Source organism: Xyrauchen texanus, chromosome 34 (assembly GCF_025860055.1).
Source record: "Xyrauchen texanus isolate HMW12.3.18 chromosome 34, RBS_HiC_50CHRs, whole genome shotgun sequence".
In the NCBI taxonomy this organism is placed as follows: Eukaryota; Metazoa; Chordata; class Actinopteri; order Cypriniformes; family Catostomidae; genus Xyrauchen; species Xyrauchen texanus.
Window position 1 is genome coordinate 39,406,106 of NC_068309.1, and position 25,491 is coordinate 39,431,596.

General features: G+C 41.6%; 1 protein-coding gene across 2 annotated transcripts in view; it reads left to right on the top strand.

Annotated features, from left to right (window-relative positions):
* csf1rb (colony stimulating factor 1 receptor, b) overlaps window positions 1–24,751 on the top strand; it is an 87,075-nt gene extending 62,324 nt beyond the window's left edge. Inside the window, exons 15-21 of one of the 2 annotated variants that reach the window (XM_052104325.1) lie at window positions 10,736–10,815; window positions 10,893–10,999; window positions 21,927–22,049; window positions 22,755–22,866; window positions 23,021–23,120; window positions 23,223–23,328; window positions 24,001–24,751. In XM_052104325.1, the coding sequence (XP_051960285.1) occupies window positions 10,736–10,815; window positions 10,893–10,999; window positions 21,927–22,049; window positions 22,755–22,866; window positions 23,021–23,120; window positions 23,223–23,328; window positions 24,001–24,132 (760 nt within the window). In that variant the 3' untranslated portion in view covers window positions 24,133–24,751. The remainder of the gene's footprint in view (window positions 1–10,735; window positions 10,816–10,892; window positions 11,000–21,926; window positions 22,050–22,754; window positions 22,867–23,020; window positions 23,121–23,222; window positions 23,329–24,000) is intronic. The other variant, XM_052104326.1, reaches the window with a different exon arrangement.
* The last annotated feature ends 740 nt before the right edge of the window (window positions 24,752–25,491 follow it).

The following is a 25,491-nucleotide window of genomic DNA, read 5'->3' on the forward strand; positions in this document are numbered from 1 at the left end:
GGAAGCGGAGGATCGGCCGCCGACCACGAGGGGAGAAGGGGCTCCTAACTGACCTCCTGGAGCGGTCAGGGCCACTGCCAGGGGTGGAGGAATCCCCTACACTTTTGGTGGGGTCTGAGACCACCGACCGCGAGTGGGCAGGGGCTCGCTGCCGACCGCCTGGAGTGGGAGAACCCTTCTGTTCCCCGAGAACGCGGCTGGGCATTCTGTCCACCAGGGGCTGGAGGACTGTCTCCGATCCACCCGGAGAGGCGCAGCTGTCGTCTGTTAGAGGGTGGAGTGGCCGAGGTACAATCTACGGCGTATCGGAGAACTGGCGAGTAAGTGTTTTTTTTTCATCTCTCTCTCCTCTCTCTCTCTCGCTGCTGATCCGCGTTGGCCTTTTCCCTCTCGTATAAATTTTACAGTGTTTTTTTGGGGGGTACTACACTGTTACAGGAAGTACCCCCCCCATTTTTTATATTTTAGTTTCCCTCCCCTTGTCCCCTCCCTCATCCAGGTAGACAGGGATGACCTGCCAGCAGACGGGGCTTAGGGCACGCCCTCCCCCAGGGAAAGGTACACCCTGCCTGAGAGAATGAGGGAGGAATGTGACAGGGTGGAGGGCAGGGCCTGGTTGTGATTATACACACCTGGTCCCTTATCAGGCTAATTAAGCCTCCGAGAGGGATAAAGGCCGATTGCGGATGGTGGTGCGACGAGAGAGAGATCATTTACGGACATGTCCTTGATGTGTGTGTGTGTTTGTCTGTTGTTTAAGTTAATCATTAAAATATTGTTTATGTCGCCAGGCCGGTTCTTGCCTCCTACTTTCCATTGAACTGCTTTACAAATGTTCATTTAAATGCTAGACAATTTGTGTTCATCCATAAAAGAATGTTGGACAAATATTCAGACAATCTCTTTAATGCTTCCGTGTCATTGGGCTCTACAGAGATATAGAATTGAGTGTCATCAGCATAAAAATTATAGTTTACCTCATTTTCATAAATAATGTTACCCAACAGCAGCATATACAATGCAAACAAAAGCGGAAATTGAGAATTGACCCTTGTGGAACACCATATAGTATGTCATGTTTTATAGAGGTACTGTCACCTCATTTAATAAATTAATACCTCCCAGTAATGTATGATCTGATCCTATTTAAGCTTTTGAGTACTGTGATTTACAGTATTCAAGGCTTCACTTAGGTCCAAAAGGACTAGGACTGATCAGTATTCAGAAAAGAAAAGAAAAGAAAAGAATGACTGAAAGTCAGGGCAAACGATGTGTGTTCCCTTGTCTCCGCTCTATGGCTGAGAGGGACATGCATAATTTTTGCTTTGTTTGATTGGGAGAAGAGCATGCTGCTCTCGTGTTGGGGCAGGGCGGGTGCGAGCAAAAGGGTCAAAATGCTTCGCGCTCGCCTTGCTTACTTCCGGGAGTCGGTGCCCACACTTCGTTCGTGGGGCTCTTGTATGGATCTGGCTGAGGAGCGAGAGACGGGTCCGTCCCTTTCGCTCGCTCTCTCCCCAGACCCAGCTGGTCCTTCCCGTGATCTTGAAGCGCGCTCCGGCGCGCTCAGGCTGACCTGCTAAAGGACCTGAGTACGGGTACCACGTTCGGCGAGGAAGCTTTCTCTGAGCTTCGTCGAGCCATGGATCTATCTCAACGTACAACCAAGCAGACAGCCTGTGCCATTGGCCGGTCTATGTCTGCTTTAGTCAGCACAGAGAGACACCTATGTCTCAACATATTGGGCATCAAAGATGAGGACAAAGTTTTCCTTCTTGATGCCTCGGTTTCACCTTCTGGCCTATTCGTGGATGCTATGAATACAGTTATCTCCAGGTTTCAGGAAGCGAAAAGCCACGAGGAAGTATTTAGAAATTAGAAATTTGGGAGTTATCATGGACAAAGACATGTCATTAGTGCATCACTGCAAGCAGCTGACGAGAAACTGCTTCTTTCAATTAAGGAAAATTTCGAAACTTAGAAATATGGTTTCACAAAATGATTTGGAGCTTATCATTCATGTCTTCGCGTTTAGACTATTGCAATAGTTTATTTTCATGCCTAAACCAGAAGAAGCTCTCTCGACTGCAATTACTGCAAAACTCTGCAGCCAGAATTTTAACACGTACAAATAGGAGGTCTCATATATCCCCTATCCTAAAAGAACTTCACTGGCTACCAGTGTCTTATAGGATACATTTTAAAATTTTGGTTTCAGTTTTCAGAGCTTTGCATGGTCAGGCACCTCCCTATATTAGTGACTTGATTCAGCGTTATACTCCTGTGCGTGCTTTGAGGTCTGTGGATCAGAACCTGTTGATGGTTCCACGCACTCGCTATCGTACTAGAGGTGACCGATCTTTTCAGGCTGTTGCCTCTAGGTTGTGGAACGACCTCCCACCGTCTATGTGCTCTCTTGACTCTGTTGATGCCTTCAAATGCAGACTAAAGACCCATTTATTTGTTCAGGCTTTTAATTAGCTGCTTGTGGGTTGATATGATCATGTACTGTATATGCTTTTATTGTGTGTATTTTATGATATAAATGTTTTAGTTGTGAAGCACTTTGTGGCCTTATACCTGTGAAAGGTGCTATATAAATAAACTTTACTTACTTACTTATTTGGGCCGTTTTTTCCTCGCCGCACTCAGGGGGCGGGGCCGTCGGCCACCCAGACCCGCCCCGGTCCTGCTTGAAGGGAGGCTCAGAAACAAGGCGTGGCGAGTCGTGCTTCCCTCGTAAAGACTGGGGACAGGCTCGTCACCCTCAAAAGCCCCCAAAGCAAGACCTCAGGGAAGTAATTTCTAAGAGGAAGAAACCCTGACGGTCTTGAGCCCAGCCTTGTGGGGGTAGCTCCCCTCGGGACGGGGAGCGTGTATCATCCACTTCGCCCCTCCCGATACCGCTATGAAACCTCTCTATTCCCGCCACCTCTGGTGTTCCGGGAGTTAGAGGCTTCCAATGAAAAGTTGGGTGTACCGCTGTTTCCTGCCTTAGTCCACGCAAATTTTCATATAGATATTCTGCCACAACACAGGAAGTTCCTGAGGTTCGCTTTCAGGGGCGAAGCTTTCCAATATCGGGTTCTTCCGTTCGGTCTAGCCTTATCACCCATCACATTCACGCAATGCATGGATGCAACACTGACACATTGACGACTGGCTGATACTAGCACAGTCACAAGAACTGGCTTTACAGCACAAGAATATCGTCTTAGCTCATCTGGTTTCTCTGGGGTTGAGACTCAACGCCAAGAAAAGCATCCTCTCTGCCACTCAGAAAATTACCTATCTGGGGATCATATGGAATTCGATCACAATGCGGGCACAATTCTCTCCCGCTCGAATCGATTCCATTCAGAACACTCTGAGGCTAGGCCAAGGTTTCATTGTTCATCAGTATCAACGACTACTAGGTCTCATGGCAACTGCATCCTCGGTGATCCCTTTGGACCTTTTTGCACGAGACCATTTCAATTGTGGCTCAAAGCCAGGGGATTTCATTCAAGGGCCAATTCCCTTGGCTGATAAGGTCGTCCATCTCAAGGGGAATGGGAGGGTCATCAGCTCGATTGTCACATGAACTGTCTTGAACTGATGGCTGTATTTCTGGCTCTGAAATACTTCCTTCAGAGGCTGCCTTGTCTTGGTGCGTGTGAACAATACAGCAGTGGTCTCTTACATAAACCATCAAGGAGGCCCATGTTCACGTCAGCTGAATTTTCTGGCATGTCGGGTTCTCCTTTGGGCCCAGGGCAAGTTCCTGTCACTCAGGGCGGTTTATATCCCTGGATGCCTGAATGTGGGAGCAGATTTACTGTCCAGACAGAAGATACCAACGGGGAGTGGAAACTCCACCCCGAGGTAGTGGAAAAAATCTGGGTGAGATTTTACAGGGCAGAAGTGGACCTCTTCGCCCCCCCTACAACCACCCCCCCCCCCCGGGTCTGGACACAATGGTGCATACATGGCCCAGAATGCATCTGTATGTGTTTTCCCCTGGTTTTTCTGCTACTGGGAGTCTTGGCCAGAGTTCGCCAGCAAGGGTCTTGCCTCTTATTAACGGCGCCGCGCTGGCCGAACAGGGTATGGTTCTCGGAGATAATATCTCTCCTCGACGTCTCACCTTGGGCGATTCCGGACAGGAAGGACCTTCTTTCTCAGGCACAGGGAACAATATTTAATCCCTGGCCCGAATTGTGGAACCTTTCATGTTTGGCCCCTGAAGGGTATCAACTGAGGGACACACTTCTCCTGAGGTAATTGAGACCATTTTAAGTGCTAAGGCTTCCTCTTCTTGGAACAAATCTCGGTGAGATTTTACAGGGCAGAAGTGGACCTCTTTGCCTCCACAAACAGCATAATGTCTCCCCTACTTCTCTCTGAGTCACCCAGACCCCCGGCGCATACATGGACCAGAATGCGCCAGTATGCGTTTCCCTGTACTAGAAGTTACGTGAATAAATGGGGTGTCTTTGAAAGATGGTGCAGTGCACGTAATGCAGATCCAGTTAACTGCCAGATTGCTTCAGTTCTGGACTTTCTGCAGGAAAGACTGTCAGCAGGCATATGCTTCGCTATTCTCAGGGTCTATGTGTCCGGCATTTCGGTTTGCCATGCCTTGATGGACGGGGTGCCCTTTGGGAGGCATCCTCTACTCACTAGCTTCATTCGTGGAGCCATGCGACTGTGGTCTCCTGCTGCTAGGAACACGACCTCTTCATGGGACTTAGCAATAGTCCTTGAGGGTCTGGTTGAGACCCCCTTCGAACTTCTAGAGTCAGCGTCTAGCAGACTTCTGACTCCCAAGATGGTTTCTTATGGCAATTACCTCTCTAAAGTGAATTGGGGACCTACAGGCTCTGTCTGTTTTGCCAGCCTGTTTAGAGTTTGCCCCAGGAATGTCCAAAGCAATTTTGCACCCTCATCCTGACTACCTGCCTGAGGTGCCTTTCTCGACCTTAAACCCGGTCACTCTCGAAGCCTGCTGCTCCCCGCCGTTTACAACGCCGGGGCAGGAAAGACTTCACAGACTTTGTCCAGTCTGTGCCCTTCAGACTTATGTCCACCGCACTAGCCAGTGGCGTAAGTCAGGGCAACAATTCTTTGCCATGGGGGCCGCAACAGGGGGGCGGTGCCACCAAGCAGACTATGCCTAGCCTACGAGGCATGCAGTTAAGCTTTGCCAGTAGGTATCAGGGCTCACTCTACTAGAGGGCTCGCCTCCTCTAAAGCCTTGGCTAGAGGTCTTCCTTGCCTCATGTTTGTGATGCGGAAGGTTGGTCCTCTCCGCACACATTCATCAGTTTTATAATTTGGATGTTCCTACTACTCTGGGCTCTTATGTCCTTGAGTCGACATCTCAAGCTCATGTCTGAGACCTCTCACGCTCTTGTGAGCACACTACACAACCGTAGGGGGTCCAGACAGCCACAGTGCAGCAGCGTGGGTATTCTCGTTCCCAAAGCGCTTTTCAGGGCAGCATCAGAAGTGTAGCTTTTTGAAAAGGGAACATCTTGGGTTACTTAAGTGTAACCCTTGTTCCCTGAAAAAAGCGGAACGAGATGCTGCGCTTCATTGCCGCACTGAGGATGCCCCAGGACTGCTCTTCAGACAAAATACCTGACGACACGCCTGTGACGGATCTATTTATAGCCCTGCCACAGGTGCATCCAATGATTACACTGGCAGAGGCTATAAATTCCGGTCATTGACGCGTTGCACACATATTCACAGCTGGTCACACCTACAGCTGTTCCCAAAGCGCTTTCCAGCACAGCATCCCGTTCTACTTTTTTCATGGAAAAAGGGTTACACTTAAGTAACCCGTGACGTTTTCTGCCAGAGACTGTCCGCTCTGTGGCATTTCTCCAAGGTGTTTCTTTAGTTAAAATTTAATTTTTAATTTTTACTGGAGCTATAGCATCTAGAGTTGATTTAAACAAAATATTGAATCCATTAACTTTTTCATGTACTGTAAGCATTTCATTGTATATTGACTGATGTTAAACCATATTCACAAACATTGCCAAAGTCGATGTATTAAGTTAACTTTTCTTAATTATTTTCCCTTTGGGGGCCTTTACATTACATTTACATTTATGAATTTGGCAGACACTTTTATCCAAAGCGACTTACAGAGCACTCATTACAGGAACAATCCCCCCAGAGCAACCAGGAGTTAAGTGACTTGCTCAAGGACACAATGGTGGTGGCCGCGGGGATCAAACCAGCGACCTTCTGATTAACAGTTATGTGCTTTAGCCCACTACGCCACCACCTATCAGCTAAAATGTAAAAAAAATAAGCAGTACTGATCTGAGACTGAAAACTAAATTGTATCATTTACTACAATTGGAATCCCATGTGAAATAACAAGATCTAATGTATGCCCTAGATTGTGTGTTGCTCCACTGATATTGTAACGAGTGGTTGCTGAGATGGAAGACGCTGGATCTAAATGCTGGCTTTTAATGAAGATGATAATAGTAAAACAAACAGACATGAACTGACAAAAAAATGGAAAACTAGAGGGTATACAGTACATACACAAACACAAGTGCTAACGAGGGAATGGAAAACAGTTGAGAACAATGGGGAACAGATGGCAGTAATGAGGGCAGTGCATAATGGGAAGCGTAGTCCGGGGGAACACTTCAAAATAAGAGTCTAAATTGTCAAAAGAAGATGACTGTGACAGATACGTTGAATAAAATCAATCGAGTTTAAAAGTTCTAAAACTTCTGCTGCTTTGCAGTCAGTGCAGTCATCAACATGAATATTAAAATCACCAACAACAAGAATCTTGTCATAATTAGTGACACACAAAGTTAATAGTTCAGAAAACTGATAAAACACATGAATTATATTTAGAAGGGCGATATATAATTAATAACAGTATTGATGTATTTCCTGACAATTCCATTGCTAGATACTCAAAGGAACTAAAATCACAAATAACTACTTCTTTACAGCACAAAGACTGGTTAAAAATAGCAGCTATCCCACCTATGTATAACCTGTAACAAACAGTCTAATTGTTGCTCAGATGGATAAAAAACGTTTTACTTCATAGAGACCTCACGTTGAAATATGCCATATTTAGTTTATCTTCACTTTTCCGAGTACATGTGGAATGTGAGTCTTTCAACATTACATGTTTGAGATTTGTCTTTCTCGTATGGTTAGATGTTTTAATATGATAATTTCTACAAGATACAACAGTTTCAATATTACTGACGACAGATGGATTTCCCTCTCGTTATAACACATTTCAAGCTATTGTCACTTACAGGGATGCTTCTCACTTGTCACCAACAACCAAAGGCATTCGTAAACTTGTCCGACAAATATTTTTCAAATAGTTTTCCTAGGATGCAGGCCATCAATGTGATAAAATCATGCTTGATCCCAGAAAATATCCCAGTTATTAATAAAATCCTAGTTCTGCTTGTTGCACCATGTTGCCTGCCAGTTATTTAGTGCAAAAAGTGTACTAAAATATTAATTGCCTCGTTTGTAGGTCGGCAATGGTCCCGAGATAAAAAGTACCCAATATTGTTTCCCGTACAGTGTCAACCAGCGTGCTGAAGTCCTTCTTTATAATTTACTATCGTCAGAGTTTAATATTATGAACAACAGCTGCCCCAACATTCATGGCCTGAATCAAGACCGCAGGTATTTGGGCAGTTACATCAAGCACTCGTGCACCAGGAAAACAGTGATTTGTGCACCTTTCCATGTTTTGTGGCTACTTTCACATGCCAAATGATGGAACTGCCGATGATGTTAGTATCTCGGGGTGGACACAGAGGGTGCAAGTCTGGAGAGCTGAGAGTATGGAGCGGCTTGTATCGATTGCTTGTGGCAAGATTGAACGTTGATATCGAGGAAACTGAAGATCTGAACCAAGCTTGAGATTTCCAATGTTGGTATAACCAGGGACCATTGTAGGATGGAGTAGGGATGAAGCAGTCTTGGGCCGTCTTAATCCAACGTGTTGTTTGATCACTAGGCAAGACTCCTGTAGATGTTGTAGCTGTGCGTAGATGTTGACGGGATCCAGAGTCCTCACCGGATCCTAGTGAAATCACTTGTCACGTCAGCAGCAACCTAGGTAGCCTCGAGCAGAATGTTCTGCTTACAGAATCAGTCCTGCTTCTCCTTTCTCCTCTTTTCTATAATGCCAAAAGTTCAGTCTCGATCGAGCGCATCTCGAAGTCTTTTTCCTCAGTTGAGCGCATCTCCACAGTCTGTTTGTTTCCCTCAGCTTAGCCACATAGTGTTGTATAAAATAGTAAAATGTCTGATAAAATTAATAAAATATGATAATATAATAAAATAAAATACAATTAAATAAAGTACATGATAAAAGACCAACTAAAAAGGAATAAGAAACAACTTAGTGTTAAAATTGAATAAAAATAAAACGTAGCAGGTATAAGTGCTCAAGCTGCACCATGCAGCATGCAGTCGTATTGCACAAAAATTGCAATATGGAGTTAGGATGAAAATAAGGTGCATTTCAAACTGTTCTGAGACCAGTGCAGATGTGACCATATTATCTTTCTCTTCCACTTATGAAGATTTGTTATTTAAGGGCTCACTACCCTCTTGGCTTGTGCCATTTTATGACCGTTATGTCTCATCGTTTCCCACTATGTGCAGTAGTAGAGCTATATAGAATGTTTCACTACCCAGGACAGCTACTGTCATTGTTAGGCTACTACCATATATGGTTATTTTATGGTAGTTTTTCCACTCTTCCTTCTTATTTTTTAAAACAAAGGGGAGTTCTTTCAATGCTCTTTACTACCTTATTGGCTAGTAGGCATTGTGCACATTGTGTGTGCAAATCGGTAGCATGGCATTATGGTATTGGATACCCATAGCATCAGCTAACAGATGCAGTGTCAAGGTGACCGACTTGAAAGGGAACGTCTCGCATACATTGTGTATGCTCGCCACACTCCTGGTTTCTCACTGTTAAGAAACAGAGAGATGAGCTATCCACCCTTCAGTCGAAAAATCCTGATGAGATTGTCACCGTGCTCCAGTTTATCATGCCAGCAAACGGGGCAGAGTGCCAAGCCTGTTCTAAAAGGGTTAAGTGTTTGTCACTCCTGCAACGAGCTCCCATAGCATCAGCTAACAGCTAAATCTCATCCAAAGGATGGTGCCTTTTTGCAGTATAGTGTCCCCATCACTATAATTAAGCGTTAGGTCCCACACAGGCTGCAGGTTAAGTCTCCTCTGCTGGCCTCACTAACACCTCTTCAGAGATCTTTTGCTCTTCAGAGTTCCCATAGCATTAGCTACCTACTCTATTTCAAAGTGACCGACTTGAAGGGGAACACTTTTTACTGTGCAGCCTATGTGGTTCTCATTCATTCTGTCAAGCAGTTCAAGGAATAAATCCAATGAGCAACCAAAGTACTAATCCTTATTTTATATATATATATATATTTTTACTTTATTATTTTTTCTTTAGGTTTACTTATAATGTTAGTAAAGGATTTTGCACAAAACCAATTATAATATAGTATTAAATGACCTTTTCCCACCCTGTTTTCTATTTTCATCTACTTGGGGGAGGGGATACCTCTCGACTGTTTTGCTGCTTAAATATGGAACAGTGGCGTCAATACGGGACGTCCTGGCAAATACAAGACTGATGAGACAGCAGCCACTAGCATGTACTACACTAATGTCGTTTGTTGCACTCATTGCTACACATTCTTCGAACATAATGAAATAATTTAATCTCACATCAATATTTTGTATGCAATTGTGTATTTCTTTGTTAAGTAAACATTTAATAAACACGATCTGCTCTGCATTGACCTGGTCATGGTTTATTTTCAGCCTCGTTTTATTTTGTAACAGAAATGGTCAATGGTCCTTACAAATCAAACAAACACAGTAATATTCAATTTTTCATTCACCAGCATTACTGTCACGACGAGATAGCTAGCACTGCTCCAGATTTCAATATACATTTCTTTGCAAAGCCTGAATCATAATTATTCTCAATAGAATCCTTAAAGGATTGTGCTGAACAAAGGATAGTCCTCATTCCTAAAGTTGGGATCCTTTAGAAGGCTATGTAGAGATGCAGTTTTTCCACAACCAGGAACACATCAAAACCCGGGGACCTTACACAACATCTTTGTATTTTTGTTGGATTAAAGTCAACTATAGTAGCAATAGTACCACTTATAGAGTTGAAGCTCCTTAGCCACACTTTCAGTTTATGGTGACAATTTGTATGTTGTTGAGGTGGGCAGATTCACCACATTCATATGTCACTATTGGGCTGATTTAAAAACATATAATTAAGATTCCTACAATTAAGATTCCTACCTGCATTACAATAGGCAAAGTTTGGTAATGTTTCACAATACTAAATTATATATTGATGGATAACTAAAGATTATCTGATTATTATCATTGGCATGCAACCTAGTCAACAGTGTCATATTACATCACCCATGCCATGCCACAACAGGCCCACTTTATAGATCTCCCTCAAGGAAAGAGACAAATGTAAATTTGACATGGATTTATTAAGAATGCAACAGAATCCTTTTTATCTAAGAAGGATGAGATGGATTGATAGTCAATCAGTAGCATGCACCTGGCCAGCAAAGTAACAAAAGCTATAATATCTTTTGTAGAAGCTGTGAGTATTGGCTCTTTTATTGTCAATAATTTTAACTTTCTCTCTTTCTTGTGGCAGTGAAAATGGGGTCACTCACTCTGTCTCTGACAGCTACCAGGACACACAATCATCACAACTGTCAAAAGACTTTAGTCGGGGTATGTGCTAAAAAGCTATCTTTGAAATGACCTGTTATGGAAATCCTTATAATTTTTTTTACTTTCCTGACACTTAGGATCCTATAACAGAGGAGGGGTGGACACATGGGCATTGGATAATATCGATTTGCTGAAGTTCTCCAAACAGGTGGCACAGGGAATGGACTTCCTTGCCTCCAAAAATGTAACATTTCTTGGTTATGTATAGGCAATATTTTATTACATATGTGTGTTATGTCTTTAAAATGTTGTGGCAGCAAAAAGCAATAAAAAGCCACCAAAGTGCAGGACACTTTTGTAAGTTTCAAGTGCAGAGGAAAACCACATACATAAGATAAATTCTGTGTCAAAATCAAATGTAGGGTTTTGTAAGTTTCGTTGTTTGTAATGCTGTCTAATTTGATCTGTAGCTCGGGTGAGTAAACGGTCTTCCATTAAATACTGGATATTTTTTGCAACATTATTTGATAGAATTGCATGTTTCATAAAGGTGTTGTTTAATAATTTCTGAGGTAATTTTAATATGATTGCTTCTTTCTGTTAAATAGTGCCAGAACAGACAAAGGAAGGAAAGCGTTAGCAACTTTTTGACTGATAAAAATACAAGAAAGAAAAACATTTAGTTGACCATTCTTAAACATCTTTACGTGGCTTTACATTCTCTGCTGTGTGTATGTAGATGTGTGTTTATGTGTGCGTGAGAGAGAGAACGAGAGAGAAAGAGAGCTCTGTGACCATGAGAAAACGCACTTTTCAGTAAAGAAACAATGTAATTGTAAAAAATAATTATAATGGAAATATTGTGTGATGGATAATATTTATTTGTAGCGCATCTTCTGATTGAAACACGCAGTCTGTACCATGTGGCAGCCTTATTTATATTCGAGACATAAATAGTTCTGGAAAATTTTTACCAGTTGACTCATGTTTATAGGTATATCATTTTAACTGATATATAGATGTATGAGCATAATCCTGGAACAGTGAACAACACTCCAACCAATGAGGGGACAGTTTACTCACATAATTAAAGAATTAACACAATTTTGGTCCGTTTTTAAATGTTATCTCGTGAAAGCGAACCAAGTACAAAATGCATGATTGTAAAAATTTTAGTCTCTGTTTCTGAAAAAAAAAAATCAAGCGAGCTACAAGTCTGAAAATGCCCTAACAAATATACAGTACAATCAGGGGCGGCAAATCCCTGCGTGTGGAAATCGTCTCTTACTCAAAGATGCGATAGAGCCTGTCCCTCCAACCAAGATGAAGAAGGGTCCCTACAGCCCTTACTTCATCGTACCCCAGGGACCTTACGACTGATCTTGAACTTATGAGTTTTTCAACCGGGCTTTGCACAAACTCCCGTTCAATGCTCCCGTTCCTTGCTTACGCAAGAACACATTTAAACTTGCGTTCGGCATCTAGATTGGTTCGCAGCGGTAGATCTGAAGGACGCGTACTTCCACGCCTCAATTCTGCCTCGACACGACCCTTCCCACGGTTCGCGTTCGACGGGCAGGCATATCATTACGAAGCCCTCCCCTTCGGCATGTCTCTGTCCCCTAGCATCTTCAAATGCGCTCACAGAGACCAGGTGCTCAGGCACCTCAGCCGTTTGGGGCTTCAGGTCAACTGGTAAATGAGCAAGCTCGCCCCAGTTCAGAGCATCTCTTTTCTCGCCATGGAGTTAGACTCAGTCTCAATGTTGGCCCGCCTCGCCAACGAGTGGGAGCAGTCGGTGCTAAAATGCATGGCGGTCCCTTTAAAACCTTTCCAAGCTCCTGGGGCATATGACATCCTCCGTGGCGGTCACGCCGCTGGGGTTGATGCATATGAGACCGCTTCAGCACTGGCCCCAGACTTGAGTCACGAGACAAGCATGGCGCCGCGGCACGCACCGTGTGATCATCACCCCCGCCTGCCCCCAAATTCAAAACCCTGGACAGACCTCTGCTTTCTGCGGACAGGTGTACCTTTGCAGCAGGTGTCCCGACGTGTCCTGGTCACGACCGATGCCTCCAGACTGGGTTGGGGCGCCGTGTGCAATGGGCACACAGCTGCGGGCCATTGGAGAGGAGCCCCACTGCGCTGGCATATCAATTGCTTAGAGTTGCTGACTGTTTTCTTTACCCTGCGGAAGTTCCTCCCGTTAGTTCGGGACAAACATGTCCTAGTCAGGTCAGACAGCACCACTGTGGTAGCGTACATAAATCGCCAAGGCAGCGTCTCAAGTCGCTGCGTGCCACTCACATCCCCGGCAAACTCAATGTGATAGTGGACGCGCGGTCACGACAACGCTTGCCCAGTGGAGAGTGGAGGCTTTACCCCCAGTCAGTCCAGCAGATTTGGGAATGATTCGGCAAGGCCCAGGTAGATCTGTTTGCCTCCCGAGAGACCTCACACTGCCCGCTCTGGTATGCCCAAACAGATGCTCCCCTTGGGGCAGATGCACTGGCACACAGCTGGCCTGCGGGGCTGCGGAAGTACGCATTTCCCCCATTGAGCCTTCTTGTACAGGGGCGGTGCAAGGTCAGGGAGGATGAGGAACAAGTCACACTAGTGGCTCCCTATTGGCCCACCCGGGTCTGGTACTCGGACCTTGTACTCCTCGTGACAGCCCCTCCCTGGCAAATTCCCCTGAGGAAGGACCTTCTTTCTCAGGGGCAGGCACGCTCTGGCATCCGCACCCAGACCTTTGGAACCTCCACGTATGGCCCCTGGATGGGACACGGAAGATCTAGCTGGTCTACCACCTACCGTCGTAAACACGATCAACCAAGCCAGAGCCCCTTCTACCAGGCATCTCTACGCCCTGAAGTGGCGCTTGTTCACAAATTGGTGTTCTTCCCGGGCCGATGACCCGCAGAGGTGCGCAGATAGGTCAGTGCTCTTATTCCTGCAAGAGAGGCTGGAGGGGAGGCTGTCCCCTTCCACCCTAAAGGTGTATGTCGCTGCTACCGCGGCCCACCACGACGCAGTAGACGGCAAGTCCTTGGGTAAGCATGACTTAATCATCAGGTTCCTAAGTGGCACCCGGAGGTTAAATCCCTCCCGGACAAGCCTGTTCCCCTCCTGGGACCTCTTGGTGGACCTCGCGGGCCTCCAGATACCTGCCTTCAGTTGGACTCAGGGCCCTCTCTCTTAAGACTAAGGCCGCGACCGGGCTGTGTGCCCAAGGTTCCTACCACGCCCTTTAGAGACCAGGTAGTGAACCTGCAAGCACTGCCCCTTCGTTGCTGTGTCCGGTATGTGCTTTGCGTACCTACCTGGACCGCATGCAGAGCTTTAGATGTTCTGAGCAGCTCTTTGTCTGCTTTGGGGGACAGCAGAAAGGGAGATTTTACAGTCTCAGGGTTGAGTCAGTATCATCCCGTGATTTCTCAGGTCCGAGCCAGTAGAACTCGGTAACACGCTGATGGGCTGGCCGGGTGAATCACTTGCATATAGCGCCCTTTCCCTCGGTTGAGGTCAAATTGTGCGCTTTTTCTCCCAGTAGATCCCACTCCTCGGATCCCTGGATGATTCCTCCCTAGCCCTTGTGGGTCTGCAGTTCAGTGGAGGAACTAGCCGACCCAATCCACTGCGGGCACTCAAACTACCCTGTATTGGAATAGGTGCTCCATAGGGTAGGACACCTACATGGACTCCCCTGTGTGTATTTTCCACGGTACGGTCCCCTTGCGAGTGGACCCGTTACCAGGTTGGCAAGCGTCGCCTTGTTCCCCTGTCTAGGGTAACCAGAAGGATTCCGATGACTTTTTTGGGGCATTGGGGAAGGGACGTACCCTTCCCCAATGCAGTCTAACACAGCTGGTCGCCTGTGCACGTAAAATACCTGCCCGCTCCTGTGTCAGCAGAACACATACACGGCTCAGTGCATGGCATGATTTAAATTGGAACCCTAGTGTCTCTTCTCCGACACAACGCAGAGAGAGCGACAGACAGGGAACCTCTAGGTTACGGATGTAACCTCCGTTCCCTGATGGAGGGAATGAGACCTTGTGTCCTCCTGGCCACATCGCTGAGCCTAGCCACTGTAGTGGCCAGACCATTTACGGCTCCTCCGAAAAATCCTGAATGAACTCATAGTATTTCCTCTACCCGTATGTCCGGGGGCGGGTTATGCAAATACTATATGCAAACTTCTCATTGGCCTTTTTTCATAGATCAGAGGCATATTCGGCGCTCAAGAGATACCCCTAGTGTCACTTCTCCGACACAACGTCTCGTTCCCTCCATCAGGGAATGGATGTTACATCCCTAACCTAGATGTTTTGGAGTGATGACATATGACTTATTCCGACACCTGGAGGACAATTGTGAAATGATGCCTCATTCGATTTAATTCAGTTAATGTCTTTAAACACTTTATGCACTTTATGCAGATCTATACAAATTAATTTTATTTATATTTAAATGGTATTTAATTATATAGGTCAACTTATTTAAATGAACCTAAATAGGCCTGTTTTGATCTAATATATGAAAATATATAGTTTAAATTAATGCATAAAATAGATAAATGAAAGGAAACAAAGTTGTTGGTTGTAGTTTTTCCAAGGGCTTTTGGCCACACCCTAGGTACAAAATTATAAAACGCCACCACTGATTGAAATTATCTGATATACTGTATCATGAGAGTTACAGCATTACTTGAGTTTTTTATTCATATATTTAATATAATTACAGGACACCTCAATTAACTTGGCCAGAATGGATGCAGTTAATATTTTCACTGTTTAAGTAGATTTATAGCACAAATAATGACTTATGCTATTCGCAAATCCTAAAACAGAGAATTTGATTGGTTATATAATATCACATCCCTGCTGAAACTTATGTTCTGATTGGTTTCTCTGCTGAGACAGACTCTCTATCTTGCCAGTGTCTTTAGGTCAGCACCGCTGCCACTTTGTGCATTTACAGACAATCTTTTAAATAAGAAAAAACAAAATTCACTCAACGGTGCTGCCAGCCTTGTTTTAAAAGTTATGGGTCAAAAGGCAGCTTGTTGATATGGCAGCCTTTGGTTACATATCATTACCCAATTTAGGTGGGCATACGGTGTATTATTACATATGCACTATACTACACAACTGATTTGTGCTCTGTGGTTCAGCTGGGTTGCATAGTTAACATTTTGTAACAGTGTTTAGCTGTATGCAGGGCTTGACATTAATTTTGCTCACTGGCCACTGTGGCTAGTGGTGTTCCAAATTCACTAGCAACTGAGCATTTTCACTAGCTCACAGAAAGTTATAAAGATAGCTGGAGACTGTAACTGCATGCATTTCTTTGAAAATTTTATTTTAACAAGAAAGAGTTTTGCAGGATAGAAGCCTAATTATTTATGTCACCTTAAGAATATCTGAAGGCAAACATGGCCAGATAGAATAGGAGTAGGACAGACCAGGAGGAAAACTTTGTAAATAATTTGTCCATAACTCATAGAAGTTCAGATTTTAACCCTTTCATTCTAAATTGTACACTGTAAACCGAACAGTACTACTAACTTGTAAACATTATCGGTAAAGTAATCAAAACCAGTTATTTAGTTGACCCAACAATAAACTTCGATTTTCTTAATTTTATTTGAGTCTATGTTTTTGAGTAAACATTGCCAGCATCACAATTTTCTATTTTTGAAAATTTTCCAAAACTTTCCAAAAGATGTCAGAGCTGTAGCCTAGCGGGCTGCACTCATGACATGTGGGGTAATTGCATCGCAGGTGACCCAATTTTGAATCCTGGCTCATGAGGTCCTTTCCCGATTCCATTCCCACTCTCCTCTCCACTACCTCTGTCATTAAAAGCCTACAAAAGCGCAAAAAAAAATATTTGCTGAAAATGTCTTTTTTAAAATTTCACTTTAATTAAAACATTTATTACAGGTACTTAAATATTCTTGGGTAATTGGTTACAACAAAAGTTTTGAGTATTCTCAACTTATCAGGTTATACAGAATACTTTTATGAAATTTTACCATTGTTTAACAGTGCCATTCATAATAATAAGGTAAGACCATAGATGACTCCTCATTACCGTGGTTAGTTTAATGTAGATAGTGTTTCTATAAAATAAACTACAGTATTTGAAAAAATATATATAACAAATACTAATAGCCTAAACACCCCCCAAAAAAATAATAGAGAGACCTTTAACTAGAACATTCACAGTTATAATTAAAAAAACTATTGTAATAATAAATCCTAATATATTTAATATGAGTGTAAATTCATTAAAAAAGACTTTATAGTAAGGATGATGATGTGTATTTAAAAATAAATAAATAATTGCATTTGTCTCTTTACCTTGTCAGTGCTGTTTATAATGTCGGGACTGTCTAGCCATTTCAGAGTTTTGACTTGCTCCATAGAGCATTTTAAAGTAGAACATTCTCTGTAGAATTCAAATTGGTTATGTAAGTTTTGTGGTCTCCACCATGATACAAGCGCTGTCCCAGAGCTGATTTGTTCGCTGCAGTGGTTGTGTGAAACCACACTTTATTCGCCCCGCTCAGATGTGTGTAAGATAGAAGAGGGCTATTTAATTCTTATAAAGCACTGAATGTGAAATGAATACAATTATATTTAAATGGCAAAGGTTAAAATGAAACTGGTTAAGGTTAACAGTATAACTACAGATGTAATTAAAAGCAGTTCCTTTAAATGTAAGTACAATTCAACAACACACGTATACAATAAATACATTAAATCAAATGCTTAAATACATACTAGTTAAGACACCTAATATAAAGTTGGTCCCTAGAACTTGTTTAATAAATTTTTGCTTGAAATTACATAGATAATGATTCATGGACAGACCCCATTCAAATTCAGAATTTCCTTATCAACTAATAAATAGCTATATAGTTATATACCTTAAGATTCAGCCATGCCACCTACTTTTTGGTGAGCCACCTTAAGATTTTTACTGTCCCCCCACTCAGCAACCCCAATTAGATTTTCTTGAGGGACCACTGGATGCAAATGTATATTTAATTTCATTATTTCTAAAAAAAACACTAAAACAATAAAAAATATATATATACAAACTAAATATTGTATGCCATTAATAATATCAACATATTTTCATTAAATGTGTGTATATATATATATATATATATATATATATATATATATATATTACATTTATATATATATATATATACATTTACATTGTAAATATATATATATATATAATACATACATTTACATTTATATATATATATATATATATATATATATATATATATATATATATATATATATATATATATATATATATATATATATATATATATATATATATATATATATATACACTCACCTAAAGGATTATTAGGAACACCATACTAATACTGTGTTTGACCCCCTTTCGCCTTCAGAACTGCCTTAATTCTACGTGGCATTGATTCAACATGGTGCTGAAAGCATTCTTTAGAAATGTTGGCCCATATTGATAGGATAGCATCTTGCAGTTGATGGAGATTTGTGGGATGCACATCCAGGGCATGAAGCTCCCATTCCACCACATCCCAAAGATGCTCTATTGGGTTGAGATCTGGTGACTGTGGGGGCCATTTTAGTGCAGTGAACTCATTGTCATGTTCAAGAAACCAATTTGAAATGATTCGAGCTTTGTGACATGGTGCATTATCCTGCTGGAAGTAGCCATCAGAGGATGGGTACATGGTGGCCATAAAGGGATGGACATGGTCAGAAACAATGCTCAGGTAGGCCGTGGCATTTAAACGATGCCCAATTGGCACTAAGGGGCCTAAAGTGTGCCAAGAAAACATCCCCCACACAATTACACCACCACCAGCAGCCTGCACAGTGGTAACAAGGCATGATGGATCCATGTTCTCATTCTGTTTACGCCAAATTCTGACTCTACCATCTGAATGTCTCAACAGAAATCGAGACTCAACAGACCAGGCAACATTTTTCCAGTCTTCAACTGTCCAATTTTGGTGAGCTCTTGCAAATTGTAGCCTCTTTTTCCTATTTGTAGTGGAGATGAGTGGTACCCGGTGGGGTCTTCTGCTGTTGTAGCCCATCCGCCTCAAGGTTGTGCATGTTGTGGCTTCACAAATGCTTTGCTGCATACCTCGGTTGTAACGAGTGGTTATTTCAGGCAAAGTTGCTCTTCTATCAGCTTGAATCAGTCGGCCCATTCTCCTCTGACCTCTAGCAAGGCATTTTCGCCCACAGGACTGCTTCATACTGGATGTTTTTCCCTTTTCACACCATTCTTTGTAAACCATAGAAATGGTTGTGTGTGAAAATCCCAGTAACTGAGCAGATTGTGAAATACTCAGACCGGCCCGTCTGACACCAACAACCATGCCACGCTCAAAATAGCTTAAATCACCTTTCTTTCCCATTCTGACATTCAGTTTGGAGTTTAGGAGATTGTCTTGACCAGGCCCACACCCCTAAATGCATTGAAGCAACTGCCATGTGATTGGTTGATTAGATAATTGCATTAATGAGAAATTGAACAGGTGTTCCTAATAATCCTTTAGGTGAGTGTATATCTATATATATATATATATATATATATATATATATATATATATAGATATAAATCTCTCTCTTTTATATACTGTGTGTGTTTGTGTGTGTGAGTGTGTGTGTGTGCACGTGTGTGCGTGCGTGTGTTTACGTTGGGAGGTCAAAAGTTTGGAATAATGTACAGATTTTGCTGTTTCGGAAGGATATTGGTAATTTTGTTCACCAAAATGGCATTCAACTGATCATAAAGTATATTCAGTATAAAGTATATTCAGGACATTTCTGATGTAAAAATGGCACCATCACTATTTTGATAACATCTAGACAGGCCCCATTTCCAGCAGCCATCACTCCAACACCTTATCCTTGAGTAATCATGCTAAATTGCAAAGAAAATCACTTGCCATTATATCAAACACAGTTGAAAGCTATTTGGTTTGTTAAATGAAGCTTTACATTGTCATTGTGTTTGTTTTTGAGTTGCTACAGTGTAAAATAGACAGGCATGTCTTGAGGTCAATATTAGGTCAAAAATGGCAAAAAAGAAACTGCTTTCTCTAGAAACTCATCAGTCAATCGTTGTTTTGAGGAATGACGTTCTCTGATGGAGGGAACGAGACATTGCGTCAATGAGTTGACACTAGGGGTCACTCCTGCGGAGCCCAGACATCTCTGATCTTGAGAAAAGGCCAATGGAAATTGGCGTGTGGAATTTGCATGCCACTCCCCTGGACATACGGGTATAGAAGGAGAGATGCTGCAAACACACATCAGGTATTGCACTGAAGAGCCGAGCCAGAGACCTGGCCATTTCAGCGGTTGGTTCAGTGTTGTGGCAGGAGGGACACTACCCGAGTACTCAACCATGTTATGCAGACTGCCGGTGTGAGACGGGCAGACCTCTGTGTGCCTCATAGCCAGCGCAGCAAGCCGTCGCATAACTACCCCCAACACACTGGCAGGCATGAAGCAGTACCCTGCTTCATGCTATATAATGCTATAATAATGCTGTTCTACAAACATTGGTAATTTAATTTTCAAAGGACATATTGGTATCAAATGTCTTCAGAGACAAAGGACAACTGGCTCTAACAAGGACAGAAAAAGATGTGGAAGGCCAGATGTACAACTAAACAAGAGGATAAGTACATCAGAGTCTCTAGTTAGATAAATAGATGCCTCACATGTCCTCAGCTGACAAATTCATTGAATTCTACCCGCTCAACACCAGTTTCATGTACAACAGTAAAGAGAAGACTCAGGGGTGCAGGCCGTATGGGAAATATTGCAAAGAAAAAGCCACTTTTGAAACAGAAAAACAAAAAGAAAAGGTTAGAGTGGGCAAAGAAACAGACATTGGACAACAGATCATTGGAAAAGAGTGTTATGGATCTTAAACCCATTGAGCTTTTGTGGGATCAGCTAGATTGTAAGGTGCGTGAGAAGTGCCCAACTAGACATCTATGGCAAGTGCTACAGGAAGCGTGGGGTGAAATGTCACCTGAGTATCTGGACAAACTGACAGCTAGAATGCCAAGGATCTGCAAAGTTGTAATTGCTGCACATTTTTTTATGAGAACTCTTTGAAGTAGTTTAAGAAGTTCTTAATTTTTTTTTTTTACTATACATTGTGATCAGTTGAATGCAACTTTGGTGAATAAAAGTTCCAATTTATTTCCATAAGAGCAAAATCTGTACATTATTCCAAACCTTTGGCCACCAGTGTACAATTGAAGTCAGAGGTTTACATACACTTAGGTTGAAGTAATTAAAAAAGAAATATTTTAACCACTCCACAGATTTCATATTAGCCAACTATAGTTTTAGCAAGTCTTTAAGGACATCTACTTTGTGAATGACACAAGTACATTTTCCAACAATTGTTAACAGACAATTTGTGTCACATTTTATTGACTATATCACAATTTCAGTGGGTCAGAAGTTTACATACAATAAGTTAACTGGCCTTTAAGCAGCTTGTAAATTTCCAGAATAAGTTACACCAGTTATGTCTAAAGGAATGGGACAAAATTCCAGCAACATATTGTGAGAAGCTTGTGGAAGACTACCCAAAACGTTTGACACGAGTTAAACAATTTAAAGGCAATGCTACCAAATACTAACAAAAGTGGGGTAAAATGTAAACTTCTGACACACTGGGAATGTGATGAACGAAATAAAAGCTGAAATTCTCTCTAATATTATTCTGACATTTCACATTCTTAAAATAAAGTAGTGATCCTAACTGACCTAAGACAGGGAATGTTTTCTCAATTAAATGTCAGGAATTGTGAAAAACCTTGTATTTGTAATGTATTTGGCTAAGGTATATGTAAACTTCTGACTTCAAGTGTATATATATTCTTCAAAAATTAAAATATTTTGGTTCACAAAAGAGAGAAGGTGATACAGGTTTGGAACAACATGAGGAAATGATGACAGAATTTATATGTTTGAGTGAACTATTCCTTTAAGGGTGGCAAGCCGTGGTCTACAGCATGACGGATTATGAGGGAGATTTATTTATGTCTTTATCTGTAGTTGTTCTTGGTATACTATCATTTTATAATGAACACATGTGTTTATGATCAGTGTATTCACAGAGATTTGGCTGCAAGGAACATTCTGGTGACTGACTGCCGTGTTGTCAAGATATGTGATTTTGGCCTTGCACGAGACATCATGAATGATTTAAATTATGTGGTAAAGGGGAATGTAAGTTACACTGAGCAGATTCCTTTTCTCTTTATTCTATATTCTTTTTATGAACAATTTAACAGTTAAGAATGTCATTGTGCACTCACATTTAACTTCATCATAATGTTCAGAAATGATCTCCTTGAATTTACTAGTTTTCCCAACACTGTTAAAGACATTATTGAAACTCATAGCTCATTTATTTAGGCTATAGTTTTTTGAATAGCTTGATAAAAGTTAAACCTAGAAATGTTATAAAAACCTTGATTATGTCGTTTGTAGAAAGTGTTGTAGATTTTGGGCAAGCAATTTAGTTGGACTTAAAACATGATTTGATCAGCATCAGATGCCATTTGTTGGACTGACAGACCGAACGGCATTGAACGAGACTAAACTGAGGGCCATTTTCGTACCCATGATAGGGGCACGGCTAAACACTATGGCCCTGATTTACTTGGATCCCAAAGAACGGATACTAATTTGCTTGTGCAATCTATCAAATGGCGTATTGCCTGACTTACTAAGAAAAACATTTAACATTGAATCTTTTTTCACTTTTTTGTCTACCCTGTCTTATTATTTTTTTCTGTTTTCAAATGATAGAAATCTGTAAAAGTTGTTTTCTTTTTTCTTTCAATTGTATAACTTATTTCCTAAAAAATATTATTCTTACAGTATGTAATGAGTTATTTGTGTATATATTCTGTTGTACTTGTTCTGCAGGCACGACTCCCAGTAAAGTGGATGTCACCTGAAAGCATTTTTGAATGTGTTTATACAGTACAGAGTGATATCTGGTCATATGGCATCCTTTTGTGGGAGATATTTTCCCTGGGTAAGTCATCATAAACTTTTTAAAACCTATTAAGAATATAAGTAAATTATTAAATTGAGCAGAAGATACATTTAAATATAACCCTATTGAAGTAGATGACTGTTCATTAAGGAATTTTTTTGGTATTATGGTGTATTTGTTCTGTTTCCTGTAGGTATGAGTCCTTACCCCAATGTTGTGATTGATGCACGATTCTACAAGAGGATTAAAGATGGTTATCACATGTCACAACCAGATTTCGCACCTCCTGAGATGTGAGTTTAAAAGCATCACTAAAGTAATGAGAGAAAATAGAATAATAAATATACTGTATAAAGAAAATCAATAGCAAGTGACTTATCTTTAACCTTCTGTAGTTACACAATTATGAAAATGTGCTGGAGCCTGGACCCAACTCTGCGACCCACCTTTGATAACATCACAGAGCTTATTGCCAAGTTATTGCCAAAGCAAACCAGTCAGGTAACTCACTAGACACATTTCAAAATATCAACAAATTATGTATAATCAAATTATATGTACAAAACAGCTAGTTTGGTAAATACATGCATTGTTAATACATGGGGCCTCATTCATGACACATGAGCAGAACTTATTTCTTTGAAAATAGTTTGTAAAAACCATTCTTTTTTAAATTATCACATTGTTTATAAATTGTTGTGAACTGTTTTACACAGAAATTTGATTTCCTTGTGAATGAGGCTGACTGATTTATCATTCAAGCATTGTCCATTTTCCATCTTGTTTTAATCACTGTACCATATCAACAACTCCCTATTACATGCCTGTTTCCCATTTCAAAATACTACTCATATTAATAAGCGTAAAGTCAGCAGAACAAAGTGCAGGACACTCGCACACATCTGTGATGGCAACGAGCACAGAGGCAAAACTCATACATAGCTCTATGGGAAGTTGACAAATTCTGAATTTAATTGAATTTGGTCTGCACTTCTCAATTGTCACATATTTTGTATTTGTTGAACTGAAAATGCACAATTAATCTCATTCTAATATAACTGTACCAAAACTATAACTGCACCAAAATTCCAGCAACAACATGCTGTATCATTTAAAGTAACAAGGTATAAGTTCAATATGATTTTTTAGAAAGTAAAAGCTTCTTATCTTCAGCAGGTCAATGAGAACATGTATCAAGAGCTTCAGAGGGAACTGATGGCAAAACAGTCCAACTCAGCCAAGGCCTGTCCAGAGTCACTGAGCAGAGAGGAGGCCAAGCCTTTAATGATGAGCATTTTGACCTGACATTTGAAAACGAGAAAATGACAATTTTGTCATATCTATATTCAGAACTAGAGCTAACAAGATGAGTAGAATTTGTAAATACTGTATTGTGTAATCTTTATATTGATTACTGCACGACATCATGTTTCTTTTATAGCAGATCCTTTAGATTTTTAACCAAACTATCATATCTAACACATTATCAAGCTAACAGCTTTTCCATAGTAACTCTAAGTATGTTTATCCTTCCTTATTTTCCCTTTTTGTGCATTTTGCATGCAGAAACCTTTTCTTTTCATGCGTCACTGATTGTTGGGAGTTGATTAATATCTGTGATTGTCAGTTTTCATTGGTGTTGACTCAGAACTCCTTATTTTTTAGTCCTATCTGAAATCAAGAGTAAAGTACAGTACATTGTAAATATTCAAATTCGACAGACAACATTACCAAATGAAGCTATGCAACCTAATACAGTACATGTGGTTAAAGTACAGTACAAATATTAAATGCAAACATGAAATATACAGGTTACCTAAATATGCTAATTATACAATTTAACAATGTATATTCATTTATATAATGCATGTTATCCAAAAAAAATGTCCAAACAATAAACAAGTGTTTGAATAAAGGCAGTATATAACCACTCTGTCATGCATTCCCTGTTTTTGTCTAGACTATTATGTTGAAATTATTTAGTTCCCCGTTCCTGTTTCCTGTTAGTTTTGTAGTCCTTTTGTAGTTTCTTTTTATGCTTGGTTTCCCCTGATTGTTTCACTAGGTGTTTCTCGTTTCCTTGTTTTCCCTTGTGTATTTAAGCCCTTGTTTCCCCTGGTTTCTTTGTCAGTCTTAACATGTGTTAGAGTTCTTTGTTTATCTTTTGATTAATTAAAATCTGCATTTAGATCCTCGTTCCTCACCTGCCTCATCACAGAAAGACCGACCACGGAGGTCGTTCCCCAGTCTCTGCCCGTGCTCATGACCACTGAGGTCGTTCCCTAGTCGCTGCCTGTGCTCACGACCACTGAGGTCATTCCCCTGTCACTGTCTGTGCTCATGACCACTGAGGTCCTTACCCAGTCGCTGCCCATGCTCAAAACCATGGAGGCCGTTCCCCAGTCGCTGCCCGTGCGCACGACCACTGAGGTCGTTCCCTTGTCACTGCCCATGCTCAAAACCATGGAGGCCGTTCCCCAGTCGCTGCCCATGCTCACGACCATGGAGGCCGTTCCCCAGTCTCTGCCCATGATCATGACCATTGAGATCGTTCCCCTGTTGCTGCCCGTGCTCATGACCATGGAGGCCACTCCCCAGTCTCTGCCAGTGCTCACAACTGCGGAGGCCATCGCCGTGTCGCTGCCAGTGCTCACAACCACGGAG